This window comes from Hesperophylax consimilis, chromosome 13 (assembly GCF_061612785.1).
Source record: "Hesperophylax consimilis isolate HC1 chromosome 13, BYU_Hcon_1.0, whole genome shotgun sequence".
NCBI lineage: Eukaryota > Metazoa > Arthropoda > Insecta > Trichoptera > Limnephilidae > Hesperophylax > Hesperophylax consimilis.
This window is the reverse complement of record NC_142848.1, coordinates 8,765,840-8,782,864: the sequence shown is the minus strand read 5'-3', so window position 1 is coordinate 8,782,864 and position 17,025 is coordinate 8,765,840. Positions and strand designations below refer to the sequence as shown.

The 17,025-nt window shown below is 34.1% G+C and overlaps 1 protein-coding gene across 1 annotated transcript in view; it reads left to right on the top strand.

Annotated features, from left to right (window-relative positions):
- LOC149418390 (atrial natriuretic peptide receptor 1) overlaps nt 1–17,025 on the top strand; it is a 138,098-nt gene that overhangs the window by 58,928 nt on the left and 62,145 nt on the right. The window contains exon 3 of the mRNA XM_089639104.1: nt 4,607–4,690. Within this exon, the coding sequence (XP_089495230.1) occupies nt 4,607–4,690 (84 nt within the window). The remainder of the gene's footprint in view (nt 1–4,606; nt 4,691–17,025) is intronic.

Below are 17,025 nucleotides of genomic sequence, written 5' to 3'. Positions count from 1 at the left end.
TAAAGGATGAGCTCAACGAACCATTTAATTCTGGCCCAAACAATTCCCACGTAAAGACTATGTGGTGTACTTTATAATATTCACCGGAGATGTGTCCTTTTCAACTAAACAAAGGATTTAAGGATCAAACTTTATTTTCAAGAGACAGGCATTCAAGTCGCACTGTTATTAAATTACTTTTGTTTCCGCGCTACATTCTCCCTCGTGCCAGAATATGACCATTCTCTGTTCAAAGCCGGTTTTAAATGAATGAACAAACCTCAAACAATTATATTAACGCTGAGCATTAAACTAATCTACTTGTACTTGCAAAACTTTTAGTGGTATATTTTAGTCGGTCTCCATAGTCAAATAGTGCGTGCATTTTAAATTACCGTACAGGATTTTAATGAACATTTTATAGTTTTGAGGAAAACAGTAATAATTACAACGACTCAATTTCTGAAATATGCCATAATTATCTGCGAAATATGTGTGATCACACTGTCGTTATTTTGGGATGCTGTGTAGATGGTCTTTTTGTAGGAGGGAGGAAATAAAAGACCATCAAATTTAGCCACAGTCGAGCTGTTGAACTCAAGAACAAGTCGTAGAAATTACCCGTTCTCATGTGTCAAATGTCAACCATGTGCAAATGTGGTACATTTATCTCGAATAAAATGAGTTATTTAAAACAAATTTTACTCCCTTGACGTTCAAAATAAGAGTAAAATTATTATTACTGTCTACATCTGAAGTCCTACAAACTCTGCGCCAAGATCGGGCAACGCCGGGAACTTTATCTGGTAAACAAAAATTGTTTTTAAATAATAAAAGATAAAAATATTCAAAAATTATGATCACGTAACAAATCCCTGTATTTATTAGGGTTAGAACCAACACTGTCAGACGCATTGGCGCCTCGAATCGAAATCTGTCTGTTTCGAAAAATGGTTTCGTACACAATGGCGCCTCTGTAGGTACCCGTTTCGGAATATTTTCTATTTTCTTCAGAACGATTGGCATTTCTCTGATAATATTCCACAACATCTTTTCTACCTGCTTTTTACTTGGAAAAATAACTTGTTTACAAGAATCGCTATACTTAATCACATTAGTACAATAGGGGAAGAAATAAAATGTATATTCAGAAGTAGGTACGTTACGCACTTACAATAATAAATGTATGACTAGCTAAACAATATGATGCGCACTCTGTTTTTGTCGGCCTCCATGGTTGAGCGGTTACGACTCTTCCGGAGGTCGGGGATTTAAATCTTGGCGCGCGCAAGTAAATTTTATTATATTGAATAGCGGACCCCGTAATGATTCGCTATTGCTAATGTCTTTCTCGGGCGTCTCTGACTTCTTCCATCAGTCACTAACGTATACCATAAAGTTACTGTTAAAAAATACATACTTTAATTCTAAATTCATCGACTTTAATTCTTTTCCATATCTCATTCCGGCGCAAAGATATTGCGTTAAGTTTTCCACGTCCTTGCCTTCTTCTACCGTCCAAACCACTTTAATTTTCGGCGATATCACTGAAAAACTTTCTGAGTCTTAATATTTTGAAAAATGAACATTTTTATTTAACGATTTATTCTTTTAAAATAATATTATAATAAAGGAGATTTGTGGCACGTTCCAGAATCCAAAGTGGTATATAATTTCAATAGCGCCTTGGTGAAAGACAACCATTCAGAATTGAAACGTTGCTTTAAGTGACTTTACCCGTGTATAGTGACCAAATCTTAATAGCTATGAACTTTTCCACCTTTTTCTAACGCATCTCCTTCCATCCCCACCATATTCAGCCTTACAGCATTTGTCTCTTGTTGTCTTTTTAATCTTTAGTCGTTAAATAAAATATTAGCGAATAACAAAAATTTGAAACATAATAAGATTCGTTCACCTTTAGGAATTGAACCCAGTACGTCAGCCTCGCCGGGATTTTCCTCTACCAATGAGTTTATCCGACCATTTAGAATTATTTAATTATATCTACTACCAACTACCAACATCATTTTCATAATTCTTATTTTTATTGGCTGCTATATTTATGTATGATTGCAAAATTCTTCCCTAACTAAATCCAACCTAGATAGGGTATTCGACACATAAATCCATTTTTATTTTAATGTGCGACATCTATTGACTATTTTATACAATATTAGCGATTCTCAAACGAAAATTTGAAAAACGGAATTGAACCCAGGACCACAGCCTTGCCGGGGCTTTGATAATATTGATTTCAATGATTAAATATTAAATTTTGAAGTTTTGTTCATTAAGTTATTCCAAAAGTAAAACTTTCTTACAAGCGATGTTCTCACCTCGGATGAATCAAAAGCAATGTCTTTGGTTTTCACTCACTTTAATTTAGTGCCCGATTAATGTTTTAGTGCGTGTGACCGGGCATTCGGTATTTTAGAGGCACATTAAATACTATGGATTTTTTATACAGCTGTAAAGCAAGTTATATTAGTTACATAAAACTTAATACGCAGGTTCAGCAACCTAACGAGTCGAAAAAATGTACATCAAAGACTGCGAGATTAGCGGTCAAAGCTTCTACCAACAAGGTACTGGCGAATATACTATTTTTTTAAAGAATTTAGGTAAAATGTTACAACAAATATTTAAAAAAAATTGTTATTTGGATCAATAAAGACAGAAGCGCTTTTCTTACGCTTTTCCAATGATTTTTTTTTTTCAATAAATGTTTTTGAAAAATTAAAAAAAATTAACATTATTATTTTTGTGGAACAATCTTTGTTCTCCGAAGTTACTCGAGGGATTGCTTAGTCTTAAAAACACAAAAGTCAGTTGTTACTTATATGTGCTACCGGTATTTCAATGGAAGGTGCTCCTAAAAACCAGCGTCATTGATCCCTTTTGCAACCAAGAAACACCAAACGCATTTCATCATTTGTACAGCGTTGACATTTGCCACGCGAGAACGAGTTCGTTTTATGCCGACCAACATATAAAAGTGTAACACGTGTTTAAATATTACATGCAGTAACTAAATTGACGTTTAAATTATAAAACACTGCACTACTACAACGGAATACAGCAATAATGCTACTTTTCATTTTCTTAACTAACTAACTAACTAACCATCATCCCGTTACCCCGCAGAGGTGGACAGAGATTACACACCGCAAAACAACTCGGTATTGGCACACTCTCTGGTTTTCCACAAATACGCATCTAGGATCTCAATTTTATTTATTTATTTTGTTGATTTATGATTTAGAGAGTACATGTGGTTTTATGTGATATTTCACCCTCTATGCTAGGGATAACCCTGTGTTATGGCGGGTGAATTTTGCAGTTTGCGGACATAGAATATAATATACGTTACTATAATATAAAATAGAAAAATAATAAAAATGACGTATAGCTAGTTTGGGTTACAAGAAGAGGATGTAGAAGTTAGAGAATTATAAGAAGATGAAAAATTTGAGAAATTATTAGTAAATAGATCACACTAATTAATTATGTTTATACTATACCACTAAGTTGGAGAATAAGGATATATTATGTTTTGTCTGAAAGGTTATTAAATTGATAGAGTGTAGAATGAATGGGTATTGTAGTTATAATGTATTCCGTGTGTAAGGATCCATTTCGTAATTTGTTTTTTAAATGAATGGAGTTGACTCACGGTTTTTAGGTTATCAGGGATAAGGTTAAAGATTTTTGGAGCTTGGAAGAAAAATTGTCTTTAAGCTGACGTGGTATGTAGTGAAGGTACTTTGTAGTTGGTTATTGTTCTGGTGGTGTAGTTGTGTTGTAAGAGAGTTTTGTTTTTGTATTTGAACAGGAAATGTAGGAGTTGTCGTATGTTTAAGACCTTACACTCCATGAGGAGTCAAGTGGAGAGATATCTTGTCGGACGCTTGTTAATGACAAGTATTACCATTTTTGGGCTTTTAGTAGAGGTTCGATGGTAGATTGTGCACAGCCACCCCAAATTATATATTTTTTTTTAAAGAAAGACAAACATTCCTAGGTTACGAATAACCTGACAATATTTGAAAATCTCGTACTACCATCACAGTAAGTGGAAAATGTTGCTTGTGTTGTGATGGAGGACTTAGCCAGTCGAGGAATTGAACATACTACGCCTGGGTAGGACCCAAGCGCGATGTCGGCCACCGACCGGTACTTAAATTAATTGTACAGCATTCTGTCTACTTTAACCCTTCTTCTTCCGGTTCCATGCCTCACTGCCATACATCAGGGTAGGTGTCAGACTTCCATTGTGGACTGATAGATTCGCTTCTTTCAACATTTGTTAATGCCAATCGCGTTCAGTCCTTCATGAATGGAGCTTCCTGCGTTTACATTTCTTTCAATATCATTCCCACTCTTTCTTTCAGCCTTTTAATCACTCTCAAATACACAAACTTATCCATCTGCTCCAAGTATTCATCGTTCCCACTTTGCAATCTATTAACTGATAAATAAGCATTTAATAAAATTATATTATAATAATATTGTGTAAAGTCGGTCACAATTTATGTAACACTTCGTCTATGAACGTTTCTGTACTTTATACATAAGATAAATACGTGTTGTATTGTTGTAACCTGACAGTCTTTTATCTTTACAGCCTCCCTCGGAAGGGGAACTGTCGGTGACATCCGGGATTCTGGGCCGAGTTCACAGCAAGGGGAAAAACGAGAACTTCAGTGCGGTAAGCTACTATATTTACATACTTATCGGTGTTTATTAACGCACTAAAAGTCTGCGCTGGAGGGAAAAATAAATTATTTTGCGCTGTTTATTGTCTCAGTGAAGTTCTTTGATTAGAATTTGTGATACGAAAAACAAGGTTTTGGTATCTGGAAAGTGTAAGCCTTATTATTCGGGATTTAAGTCGATTACGTAAGTTTTTGTCAGGGGAAAAGCAAGCAATATAAATTGATGTTTTTCTCTTAAATGTCAATACTTGACCAGCATGTCATGTGGTACGAAATTCGGAATGCTGTGAGGTAGGAGAAAATATATTTAGAGGAAAATATTTTTTGTATGTGAAAACCGTAACTGCTCCCAACCTCTATAGCCATTAAGACAACGGCATGCCCAATTGAGGTATGTTGTGAGGATGAAGGTAATAGGGATGAGAAGGGGGTTGGAAGTACCTTGCTATCTGGTCACCAAAACAGCTAAAGCCAACGTTTCAATTCTGAATATTAATCTTACAACAGGCTGACACTGAAAGTGTATTCCACTCTGGAAAGTGCCGCAAATATACTAGAATATATGAATAACGAAAATTTACTTGCGCACGTTAGGATTTGAACCTGCGACCTCAGGGTTGTTAGTTGACAGCTTTGCCCCTCGACCACGGAATGGATAAAGAAGTAAGTTGAAAATAACTTCGCCATTTAAATCTATTTTCCATGCAAAGCTGAAGTTATTTCAACATTTCAATCACGAATTGTGATATCTTTCCTGGGAATTGATCTATTTTTACGTCTTATTTAGTCAATGATCTTAACCCATTTTTAGTTTTGTTTTGTATATTGGGCAGTAAAAGTATTTTGGGGTAGGACCGATGTTTATTTCATATATTAAATGCTGTAATGTCATCCAATTTCAGGGAAATGCGTATATGTCCGCGTATGCGTATTTGTGATTGCCAAATGTTAAAATTGTTTAGCCATTTGTAATTTTTAAACACCAAAACATGGACCTTATATTATATTATATAGTTGAAATAAAAGGAAATTTATTGTTTTTCTAAGAATCGAAAAGTGATTAATATCCAGTCGAAAAGATTGACAAGAATGATAAGAAAATTATAATATTGGGATAGAATTTCAAATGGTTTTGAAATTTAGTGAAAAAGCCTTTCTTTAGCTTGGATATTTGTTTATCACTTATGGAGTTGAATTTTTCGCCTGAACATTGAAAACAATTCATCATAAAACTAACTGACAGCCATAATTTGTTGAGCAACTTAATGTATTTCGAGAATTAACAATAAATCATAACAGTTTTCTTTAAAAGCATTCTTAGAAATAAAATGAAATCAATCAAAAAATGGGGTTGCTTTTAGGCAAAAGAGTATAAATAGCGGTGTATGGCATTAAATTTATTTTAACGCTGTTTGTTTTTTTTTCTTCTCTTTTTTATGTGAATGCATCACAAGAATCCTTACTGCACGGAGCTTATGGGACTATGGCATCAAATCTTGGTATTGTTGTGAGGCTGAAGGGAGTGAATGATAATGGAGGAGGGGTTACGAAGGTTTGAAAATACCTGTGTACTCAGACACAGCCACCAAACACTGCTGATGCCATTTCAAACAACGTTTCAATTCTGAATGATGGCCAATCCCCAGGGCAATACTGAGAGTATCTACCACAAAAATTGAATAGAAACACTTGTTTTTCTCAATTCGTGAAGAATTCGGTAATTACCTGACACTTTTTTTTTTTTTTTTTTATATAGTGAATACCTCACAAGAGTCCCAACTGCTCCCGTCTGGAGCCAGTGAGACTATGGCATCCCCAATTGGGGGATGTTGTGAGGCTGAAGGTAAGTGGGGAAGGGAAAGAGGAAGGTGGGGAAGTACCTGGCTATTCAGATCATCTAAATCATCTAGATCAGCTATAGTCACTAAACACGGCTAAAGCCATTTGGAGCAACGTTTCAATTCTGAATGGTGGTCTTACACCAGGGCGATACTGGTAGTATCTTCCACTCTGGAACGTGCCGCAAATATACTATATATTATATATTATTTTAATTAATTATTTTAATTAATTAATTGTGAAATAACACAAATTAATCAAATAAAATTTATTTGCGCACGCCGGGTTCGAACCCGCGACCTTCGGAATGGCAGTCCAATGCGTTACCACTGGACTATGCCGGCCGTCATAGTCCATTTTTCAGCAGTCTTATTTTACAGCATTAATAACGCGGATGGGAACAATAATTTACTCTAAAAATACTTTCGATTGATTTCGATATCTCCCGCGTGTCTCATTAACTGAGGAATTTATTGAACCTCCCGAATCGGTTTTATTTGTGTTTCTTTCAGCCGTAAATCTGTCCCTTCCAATGTTATCTCGCTGCTCTACTGTGGCAGAGTGTTGTCTCACTTGAGCTCGTAAACACAGCCATTATCTGAATGGGTTTTCATCGAATTGCCACTTGCTGTTACACTACCGATGAAGTGTTACAAAGAGCGCAATTTGACTCATCTATAGACATAAAGCAGAGTGTGATTGATGTAATTGTGAAATATTAACCTTCTTTTAACGTGAGTAATCAGCTAATTTCAGAAATTTTATTTAAGAAAATAATTTTGAAATCAGATATCAAAAGGTAGAATTTCTACGATGTGTTGTGGAAGTTCTACCCGATGTGTTGTGCATATATCATGTATGGTTGCATAATACATTTTAATCTGTATTATATTCATAATATTATAAGCATATAATATTCGTTATTCCGTTTTTTTTTTTCTTTTATTTTTAGTGATGTAAGTGGAAAGTGTTTTGTTAACGTTGTATAAACTTACTATCAATCCGCTTCACATAAAAAAAACCCGCCAAATATTCAGAAAGTAAGAAAAATAGTATTAAACTCATTTTTGACATCTTTGACGAGTGGAAAGTCGCGTTTTAATTTTTAACGTTATTTATTTCCACCAGAGGCAAAGATCTGCACCAAAAGGATTAAAGTTGTTTAAAACGGATTGCAATAAGCTTGACCCCCCGTTAGTTGATCCCTCGACGGTTAATCCCCGGACAGTTCACCAACGGACAGTAGATCCCCCGGTTAGTAGATCCTTCTGCGAGTTGATCCCTCGAACATCTATTGTTATTACAGCAAAAATAGTGAAAAAAAATTATAACCGGTTAAATAGAATTTTTTTATGGTGTGTGTTTTCTGGCAGAAATTTTAATTTTGTGTTTTTTTAATAACACATTAAAATTGAAAAGATTATGAAAATCCTACCGCCGAGCTGCTGTCACTCGAATAATCATGACCCGCTACGTCTCGAGTGTAGGGTAGGAGATAAGCGAATGGAGCACGTGCGATATCAAAGTTAATTCCGGCAAAATACTCCTTATACTGGAAATCATCGGAATCACAATGAGAACATCTCTTCAAAACAAATCCGCACTAATTATATAAGGCAGTATTGGTTTTGAGTGCTTTTAAAATTTAATAAAATAAATTATTTTCAGCATTCAAATCTTAAAATGTTAAATATAATGATAAAAAGTAAACACGAATATTATATAGATTCTAGTTTCCAGCCTAGACTAGGATTTAATTTTTTTTCTAAAGTAAACAAGAGATATTACTTTTTATACGATAACTTTTAATTTATTTACCATTAAGTATGTAGTTAATATAATGTAACATTTTCTTATTTTTGACATTCAAATGAAAACATTAATTTTATTTTATTTATTTATTACAGAATAATACAATATTTAAAATTATAACAGTATGGAAAATAAAATTTGAAATAATCGTAATTATTCTACTACTCCATAATTCGATCTCCAGAAGCTTGTGTTTATGAGAGGAGTAAGTATATAGAAAAAGAAAATAATGCTTAATAGGTGATGGTGTAAACAATATTCAAAATGTTATTTAATAACTACAAAGGTATTTCAACATTGAACATAATTTAATTTTAAAAAACTACAGACAGAATTTAATCTTCAAATTAATTAGAAATTATTTAATTTAATCTTCAAAAAAATATTTTTATTAAAATCCCCCTGGGCGTTATATAATTTAATACATTTTCATAGTATCGGAGTCAGCTTTCCATAGGAGAAGGAACACTATTAAAATAAATTGTGATTGAATGAACAACTGTTATTGATCGATGTTTTCTTCGTGAAAAAGATGTTTTGAGAAATAATAGTTATTTATATACTGACATTTTAAAACTACGTTCCTGTTAACAGAGAGAGAAGAATTTGATAGGTACTAAAATACTTCTTAGTTTATATGGTTGTATAAGGTTGTTTATGGCTACAGATTGAAAGTAAATAAAGGAGCACCATTAAATTAATTTTTTTAATAATTTTTAAGACTAAAACGTGTAGAAGGATGGCTTGTCGCTTTGAAACATTGACCAAGGATGTTAAATATAAGTTTTATTATTCCTGATCCTAAACCCGCACCACTATTTCACACGCTTATTTATAAAATAATTACAGCATCTAATTCGCCAATTTACCGTGCTCTTCATAAATTCAATAATATTTATTTAAGCTCTAACATCGACATTTTTTCGGATTCACTGCTCATATTATAAGGAGCATCATGGCATTTATGGCTGTTATGATCGCTACTTGCCTTCAGCGATCTTGCCATTAGTTTAAGTTAGATTAAGTTATTTCCAAATTAGAAATGAGAACTCCGATTGATTGAAATATTTAAACTTTATTGTTAATATAAAATTACATACATGATCAACGTAAATTTGTCAAAAGGGTTAGGAAATAAGAACCAAACGAACCGTCAGCAAAAGCGGACAGATCCAGCATTAAATCAAAATGGCCTCTCGACCAGCGCTCGGCTCTTAGAAGCAGTGTGGCGATCCGCTAAATATTGCCAGCGGCAAAAAGGAATATTCCGCATAAATTATTATTGTTAGTTCTCATTCCCTACATAATATAGACTGCTCAACCCGCATACATATACTCGTACACACACCCATGCGCTGCACAAGTCACCCGGTAATTACTAAATATACATACCACACATAATAAATTACAAGGAAACATATCATAGGTACTCACCTTGAAATATTTAATATCTGTAAATTGATCCATCATTGTAACCAATGTCTATTTCTTTAATATAAAATAAATTAATAAATCTACCACTATTAGAAATCTTTGAGCTAAATTAATTAATTTTTGAAGCCTTTATTACATATTTATTTTTGCCGAGCTGTAATTTGCACCCTCAATTTATCGTTGAGTTTTGTGCAGCAATCGCAAAATTATTTTTTCTTGCATAGATATGTACGGTTTCCTACATTTTATGATTATTGGATTAGATCACATTGCAAAATCAATCCAAAAATACATATAATAGCGTGAATAGAACACAGAAATTGAATTTCCTCATAAAAGGGCAGCGCCCTTTTTGCGGTCAAGATATGGATAGGTTGTTTCACAGAATTTGATTCATCAAATTTCAAGTTCTGTGATGGTTCTATCCAGGTTTTGTTATTATATAAATATTGAAGTTTTTTTCACAAAACTGAAATAAGAACAGAACTCGAATACAACCTTCACAGAACTTCAAATTCAACTTTCAAATTTGATGAAATGTTCAAATGCTGTGAAACAGAAGGGTTCATTTCCTTATGTAATGGCTGATTGAGCAGATATTTATTAGATTTTTTAGAGATTACCGCTGAAAATATACGTCCAGTTAGTGGCTGTGGGGTCTAGCATCTGGTTCTACTAGTAAATTCTATTATCAATGCACAAACAACATTTTCAGTTTTTATTTATTTATTTGAAATTACAGTACATATATCTATTAATACCTATAAATATGTTCTTACGATACGTATGCAGATGATTTTATTGTAAAAATACATGCACTCATTGCAATGGGTGTTGCCAGACCCGAATAAGTAGAGTTCTAACAATGCTAAATACGTAATAATACATGTGATCGCAATAGGCAAATCAAGAGTGAACTGTAAAATATTAATTGTGAACTTTGAAGTTGACACAATTATGGTTGGAGATGGTGAACATGGAGTCAGGAAGGAATCCGACTTACGCCTATGATGTTCTTTGATTTCCCTCACAGGAAATATGATTTCACGCACAAGCTTCCATAACATCCAGGTTGGATACGAAACATACTGAGGGAACCGAATATGTTCACTGCACAGGCCTTCTACCCTGAGTCGATAGTAATAACAGCACTGATAACAACAAATGTTCATCAAACAGGCTCCATTAATAAACTGGTTTGACAGTCACTTTTATTGTTGTTAAATGTCACACATATACATGGGTATAGTTAGATAATGATAGGTACTTGTAGGTAAAAATAGGATGGGAAAAATGCGTTAACAATGTTAAAGGAAGATTAATAGTTGCGTCAAAAATACGTGTCTGCATTAAGGTAAATGTAGGATTATAATTTGAATCATAGATTTTTAATAAACAAAAAAAAATCACCCCAATCGTGTTTAATCATCTGTCCACTACAATTTATAATCTAAATAAATTTAATAATAATTTTACCTTTAGAATTGAATCTCTTTCAATTCAAGGCGATCACAATAAAGAAACTTCTTCTTGGTGGTTAGGCAAGTCCCAGTCGCAAGCTTTCCTCAGAATGTCCCTTATTGTTCCAGCGGAGGCCTGATGAATTAATTTGAATAAAACAACCCATCCCCAGATTACTTTCAACAAAAACTTATAAATTACCGCAATTTATTCGGTTGACGTTACCCGTTGAAATGAGTCTTCTCTCCGCATCTATTAACATTCTCTCAGTAGTCAGTAGGCAGGCATAAAGGAATACTCTTGGCTTTCGTTTTTTTTGTAAAAAAATGTTCAAATTGTTACACATACAAATCGCTCGCATTATTTTAATGGTGATGCATTACGTTTGGGTTTAAGGGAAGATTTCCTCGATGGACGGGGGAGTTGCCTCAAGAGAAAGGTGATTCGATTAAACTGAGTGTCTGGGGTTTTACTAAGCACAGGGTTAAAAGGTAACATGGGGAATGAGTTCAACAGGTTTAATCTATTATGAGAAAATGACATTTGAGAAAAAAATATCATTCATATTATAATCATGACTTCAAAACTTTCGTTAGTAAGAGAATAATTACTTGTTTATAAAGTGGTACTAATTAATGTATGTGTTGTACACCTGTATAATTTATTACAGTCTTACTTACAAGGATTCCATAATACGCCACTGTAGGGTTGGTATAGCTATACGGTGAAATGGGCCGTGTTAAAATCTTTACTCATAATAATATTCATGCAAGAATTGCTTCGAAATTCGATTATGCTTTCCGTATTTTCTTTTGTAAATCGATATTTCGATTTAAAATATTCCTCTAATAGTGCTGCAAATGGGTTTACACTGTTTTTTTTACATTTTCATTGCGAGGCCTGTCACGATTTGTCAAATCATCCAGATTGTTATTATTTTTTTTAATGATAAACTAACGTTTATAAGACAAGGTTTTATGCATAGCATAAAGGATAACAAATAATTATAAGCAATAATTAGTCATCCGAAATATTAATACAAATTGAAAATATCTCCCGAGTTAAAATAAATGCCGCCAACGGGAATTGAACCCGTGCCTTCTGATGTCCGGTCAGGTGCTCTGTATCCACTGAGCTATGTCGGCTTATTTCTAATGATTCAATATGTACTAGTACCTCAATCAACAATTACTGCTTATTATATTTTTAAAATTATATTCCTATTACTTTATTTTTTTAGGAAAGGCTTTGTTAGTGCTAAATTTCTCACTAGATGGCGTCGAGACACATAATATCTTCATTTATTGGTGAAATAATTTTGACTTGTCAAAAATTATTATTTTTTTTTTAATGACAAACTAATTTTTACTCGGGAGATATTTCCAATTTGTATTAATATTTCGGATGACTAATTATTGCTTATAATTATTTGTTAACCAGATTGTTAATAAAGTCCGCGATCTCCGTCTTAATACGATCGTAATACGTCCCCAATACTGGGGGTCGGGAAGTTTAAAACTCTGTCAGCCACTAATACTTCGTATTATGACCGCTATACGCAGTACGTATCCGCGTGATTATGAGTAACGTTTTCTAATAACCGGTTCTTATCCCTCCGTGTTATCTATTATGAGTAAGACGGCTAATGTCTATTTTCTACACCATCCAATCCCTTCATGACCAAAATATTAATTTTGCAAAACAAAGCGCATATTTATCATGCAGTTTAAATAAATTAAAGCGTTTCCATTATATAATTACATTTTATGACGCAGATGCAATGATAGCCATGTTTGGTGGCATTTTAAGAAGTTGGTAAACTGGAGTATGCTAGTGTGTACTCTGCACCAAACTAAATATATAAATATGATTAATTTATTAATTTATTTATTTATTTAAACACAAAAGGCGTGACATGTACCATTAGCATAAGTATAAAAATAAAGTTAAAAAGTGGGTTCAAAGTGTGATGGAACAAATCCAGAAAAAAATCTCAGGTATGTCTATGAGCGGACGCGTAGAACTTATCCAAAGTTCATGCACCTTGTAGAATTACTTGAGGCAAGAAATAGAATTAGCCTATACATTTTTTTATATATTATAATTCACAAATTTATTGATAGCCCATTCCTCTTCGAATGCTATGCATACCTTCAAACTCCAGCCGCAATCGTCGCCAAAGATACCACATGGCAGAACAGATGTTCTAGCACAGCATAGCATGACAAGGGGAATGGTGCTATTGAATGAAATCTCTGAAACTATGAGCGAACGCGTAGAACTTATCCAAAGTTCAATTCAATTCAATTCAATTTTGTTTATTCATTTCAAAAACATTACAAAATTGTTAGTTTCAATGCGTTTTTAAAATATTTTTGTAATAAGAATTTTTAGATTAATATTAACAGTGTGTATATCAACTATACCTGTGATAATAGAGCTTACCTTTTAAAGGAAGCTTCATTGATGCAAAAAAATGTCGATATCCGAATTGATTCTGTTCAACAGCAAGATTGCTCTCCCCACAGGCATGACCATTGGCAAGTTAGTTCTGCAGGCCGGGAGATAAAATAGTCTATGTTGTCGGTGACGTAGATAACCATCGGGGACATAGAAATGAATGCTCTCCATGATGACCGAGTTTTCAAACCATCCACGAATCAGTCTAAAGAAATGTGTAGCAATGCGCACATCTCTCCTGACCCGTAGATAGTTCATTCCGAGCATACCCAAAAGAAAGTCAGTGAGATAGAGCCACGGGTAGTAGTCATACTCCCTCATATAGAGAAATCTCAAGAAAGAACCATATGAAATTACTTGAGGCAAGAAATAGAATTAGCCTATACATTTTTTTTAATATAATTCACAAATTTATTGATAGCCCATTCCTCTTCGAATGCTATGGTTTATCCATACCTTCAAACTCCAGCCGCAATTGTCGCCAAATATACCACATGGCAGAACAGATGTTCTAGCACAGCATAGCATGACAAGGGGAATGGTGCTATTGAATGAAACATCTGAAACAGTGGATATATTATATAATGGGAAGGTCCGATGCTTTGCAGGGAACAAGCTTGCCTAGGGCGGGTGTACCGTAAAGTTTAAGTTTAAACGTGTGGACATTAAAACTTTGTTGTATAATTTTTCATCCAAAACTACAAAATTATAAATCTGCTAATTGGATTGGATTAAATAATCTATCGACCAATATATTTTTTTAAATTACCAGATCACGGTTACGCGCAGTTGTTTGTGTGCAAATGTGAAATGATGAAGAAAAACCGAATCATGGTTTATGATATCATAACCCTACTGGGACGATGGGTCAGATGCATGGTAAAATAATATTGTGGAACTATGATGATACATCGCTAACGACACAAACTCTAATTAAGTTTATTAATAGGACTGAGCCACTGTCAAATGAATAAAGTTTAATATGGGGATTAATTAGTCTCTAGCCTGAGTGCATGAGGTATTTACAATGGGTGGCCAAATCATAAATTATTTTAGAAATTGTATTACAAATAATCATCAGTTTGAAGCTGTATAAAATTATTAAATAGTGAGTGGTTACACCAATACGCATTATACATTAATTTACACGTACATCTCACACACATATATAATATATATACATGTGACCATTATACTGAGAGAATATTGTTGTTCCTTTGTCCTACCTACTTTGATTCCTACACCTTTCTGTGCACTTTGCAATCAGTCTGTTACAATATCCCGCATAGCTCAGTATAAAAAAACCGCATCCGCGCAAGATATCGGGCAAACAGTTATGTGTTCAGTGCCATTGCTGTGAGAAGAACAAACAGAAAGAAACGAGTGGCCTTGTTCCTAATGGTGATTTCTTCCTTCCATATAACATATTATTGTCTTATGTGCAGTGGTAATTACACTAACATTCAAGGTCCTTCGACAAACATTTTTTACACTCCTAAAACAACATAACATAACATCTTTTACACACCAGTAGGAATTTATATGTTTTTGTTTTTTTTAGCTAAATGAGGTACCTATTTCAATAAAAATTGAAAATAAATTATTTTAATTATTTATACGTTAAAATGTTCACGAAAATCTCTTAATATTTAGTCAGTTGCATATTTGCATATGCATATTTTTCGGTGTGCTCTAACATTCTAGCAGAAATTGTAACTTCGGCTTTATTTATAGTTAACGTCATTCGCAATCCGAAAATAGGGAGGGAAGCAATGCACTACGCTCAAAATGAACGAAAAATACGTGACGTTTTCCTGGAAAACAGCATAAAATCTCACGTATTTTTCGTTTATTTCGAACGTAGTGAATCGCTTTCCTCCCTATTTTCTGACTTACCATGGGAATTTTCTAAAAATTTTATCAACAAAAATAGCCATATCTGTCTTGTCTGTAGCTATATTGCTGTCGCTCAGTCTTTCTGTGCAGATAGATAAACAATATCGCCTGTTGCTTTTACGTCCAACAGATGGCGCTGTTTAAAAAAAATACACATTTTTGTCCAACAGATGTTTTTACCTGTCACAGGTGACATCTACATTATATAAAGGCACACGAATATTCGACAGCAACGTTGCGTCAAAATATGGAGGCAATTGGTGAAAAACTTTCGGAGATTTAAGGTTTTGAACAAACGAACATTTACATTTTTATTTATATAGATAAATCAACAATAAAGTTATTAGTGCATTAAGCGATTCATTAATTCATTCATTCATTCATCCATAAAAATAAGAAAAAACTCTATTGTAACAAATAATTTTGCCACCCGATGTATGCAGGGCATGCCCTGTATACCCGCTTTACCGGTTTTATAATACTTTAGGGATTTACAGCATAGAGCTTATATTATGGCATTTGACGAATGTGAAAAATATTATAATTATTATGTTATATTATAATTTCATAGACATCCAAATTGATACACTGGCCCTGACATGATGGCAAACCACTTGACCGAAGTTATGGCACCAGAAGATTGCATTGAATAAAGTATGATGTACGGGACGTGTTTTCCTGTGCAAAAAAAGACTGTAAATAATAAGCACCGGCCTGGGTAATGATTTAAATAAAATATGGTGAGGTGTTCTGTCCAAACCATCATAAAACAAAGACGATTCAAAACAAAATTCACATTTCAATCACATGTGTTGTACTGGTATACAGAACGTACAAATGGGTGCAGCTTATAGAAATCACCAGAAATAATTATATGTATTTCAAAACAACTGGGTTTTAATGCACATATAGAAACTGAGACAGTCGGAATGCTTTCAGCGATGATTTCAGATTGGAGCACATTAAACTAAGATACAGCAAATGGTGCAAGCGACTGCTGCTTAGAAGTGGCCAGTTTAGTCGGTACCCAGCAGGAATAGGCCAGCCTTCAGGTTGTCAGTATCAGTGGCTAGTTCGGTAGGTAGCTAGCAGGAATTGGACAGCCTTTATGTTGTCAGCATCGGTGACCAGCAATCGGCAGCAGCAGGAATTGGCCAGCCTTTAGGTGATCAACAGCGGTTGCCAGTTCAGTCGGTAGCCAGCAGGAATTCAGTAGTGGCATGGTCATTTGGATTATAAGGGCCGGCACACGGAGACGCCCCACTATTGTAATGATGAGAAATGTGTCTGGCTCAGCTGATGGAGTGCCGGCAGTAAATAGCTCGTTGCAAATAGTTGTAATCTTTAAAATGATTGTGCCGTGATGGACAGAAGCGAATACAGCTTTCAGTTGAGACTCTGGGAAATTGTAATTTCAAGTTATAGA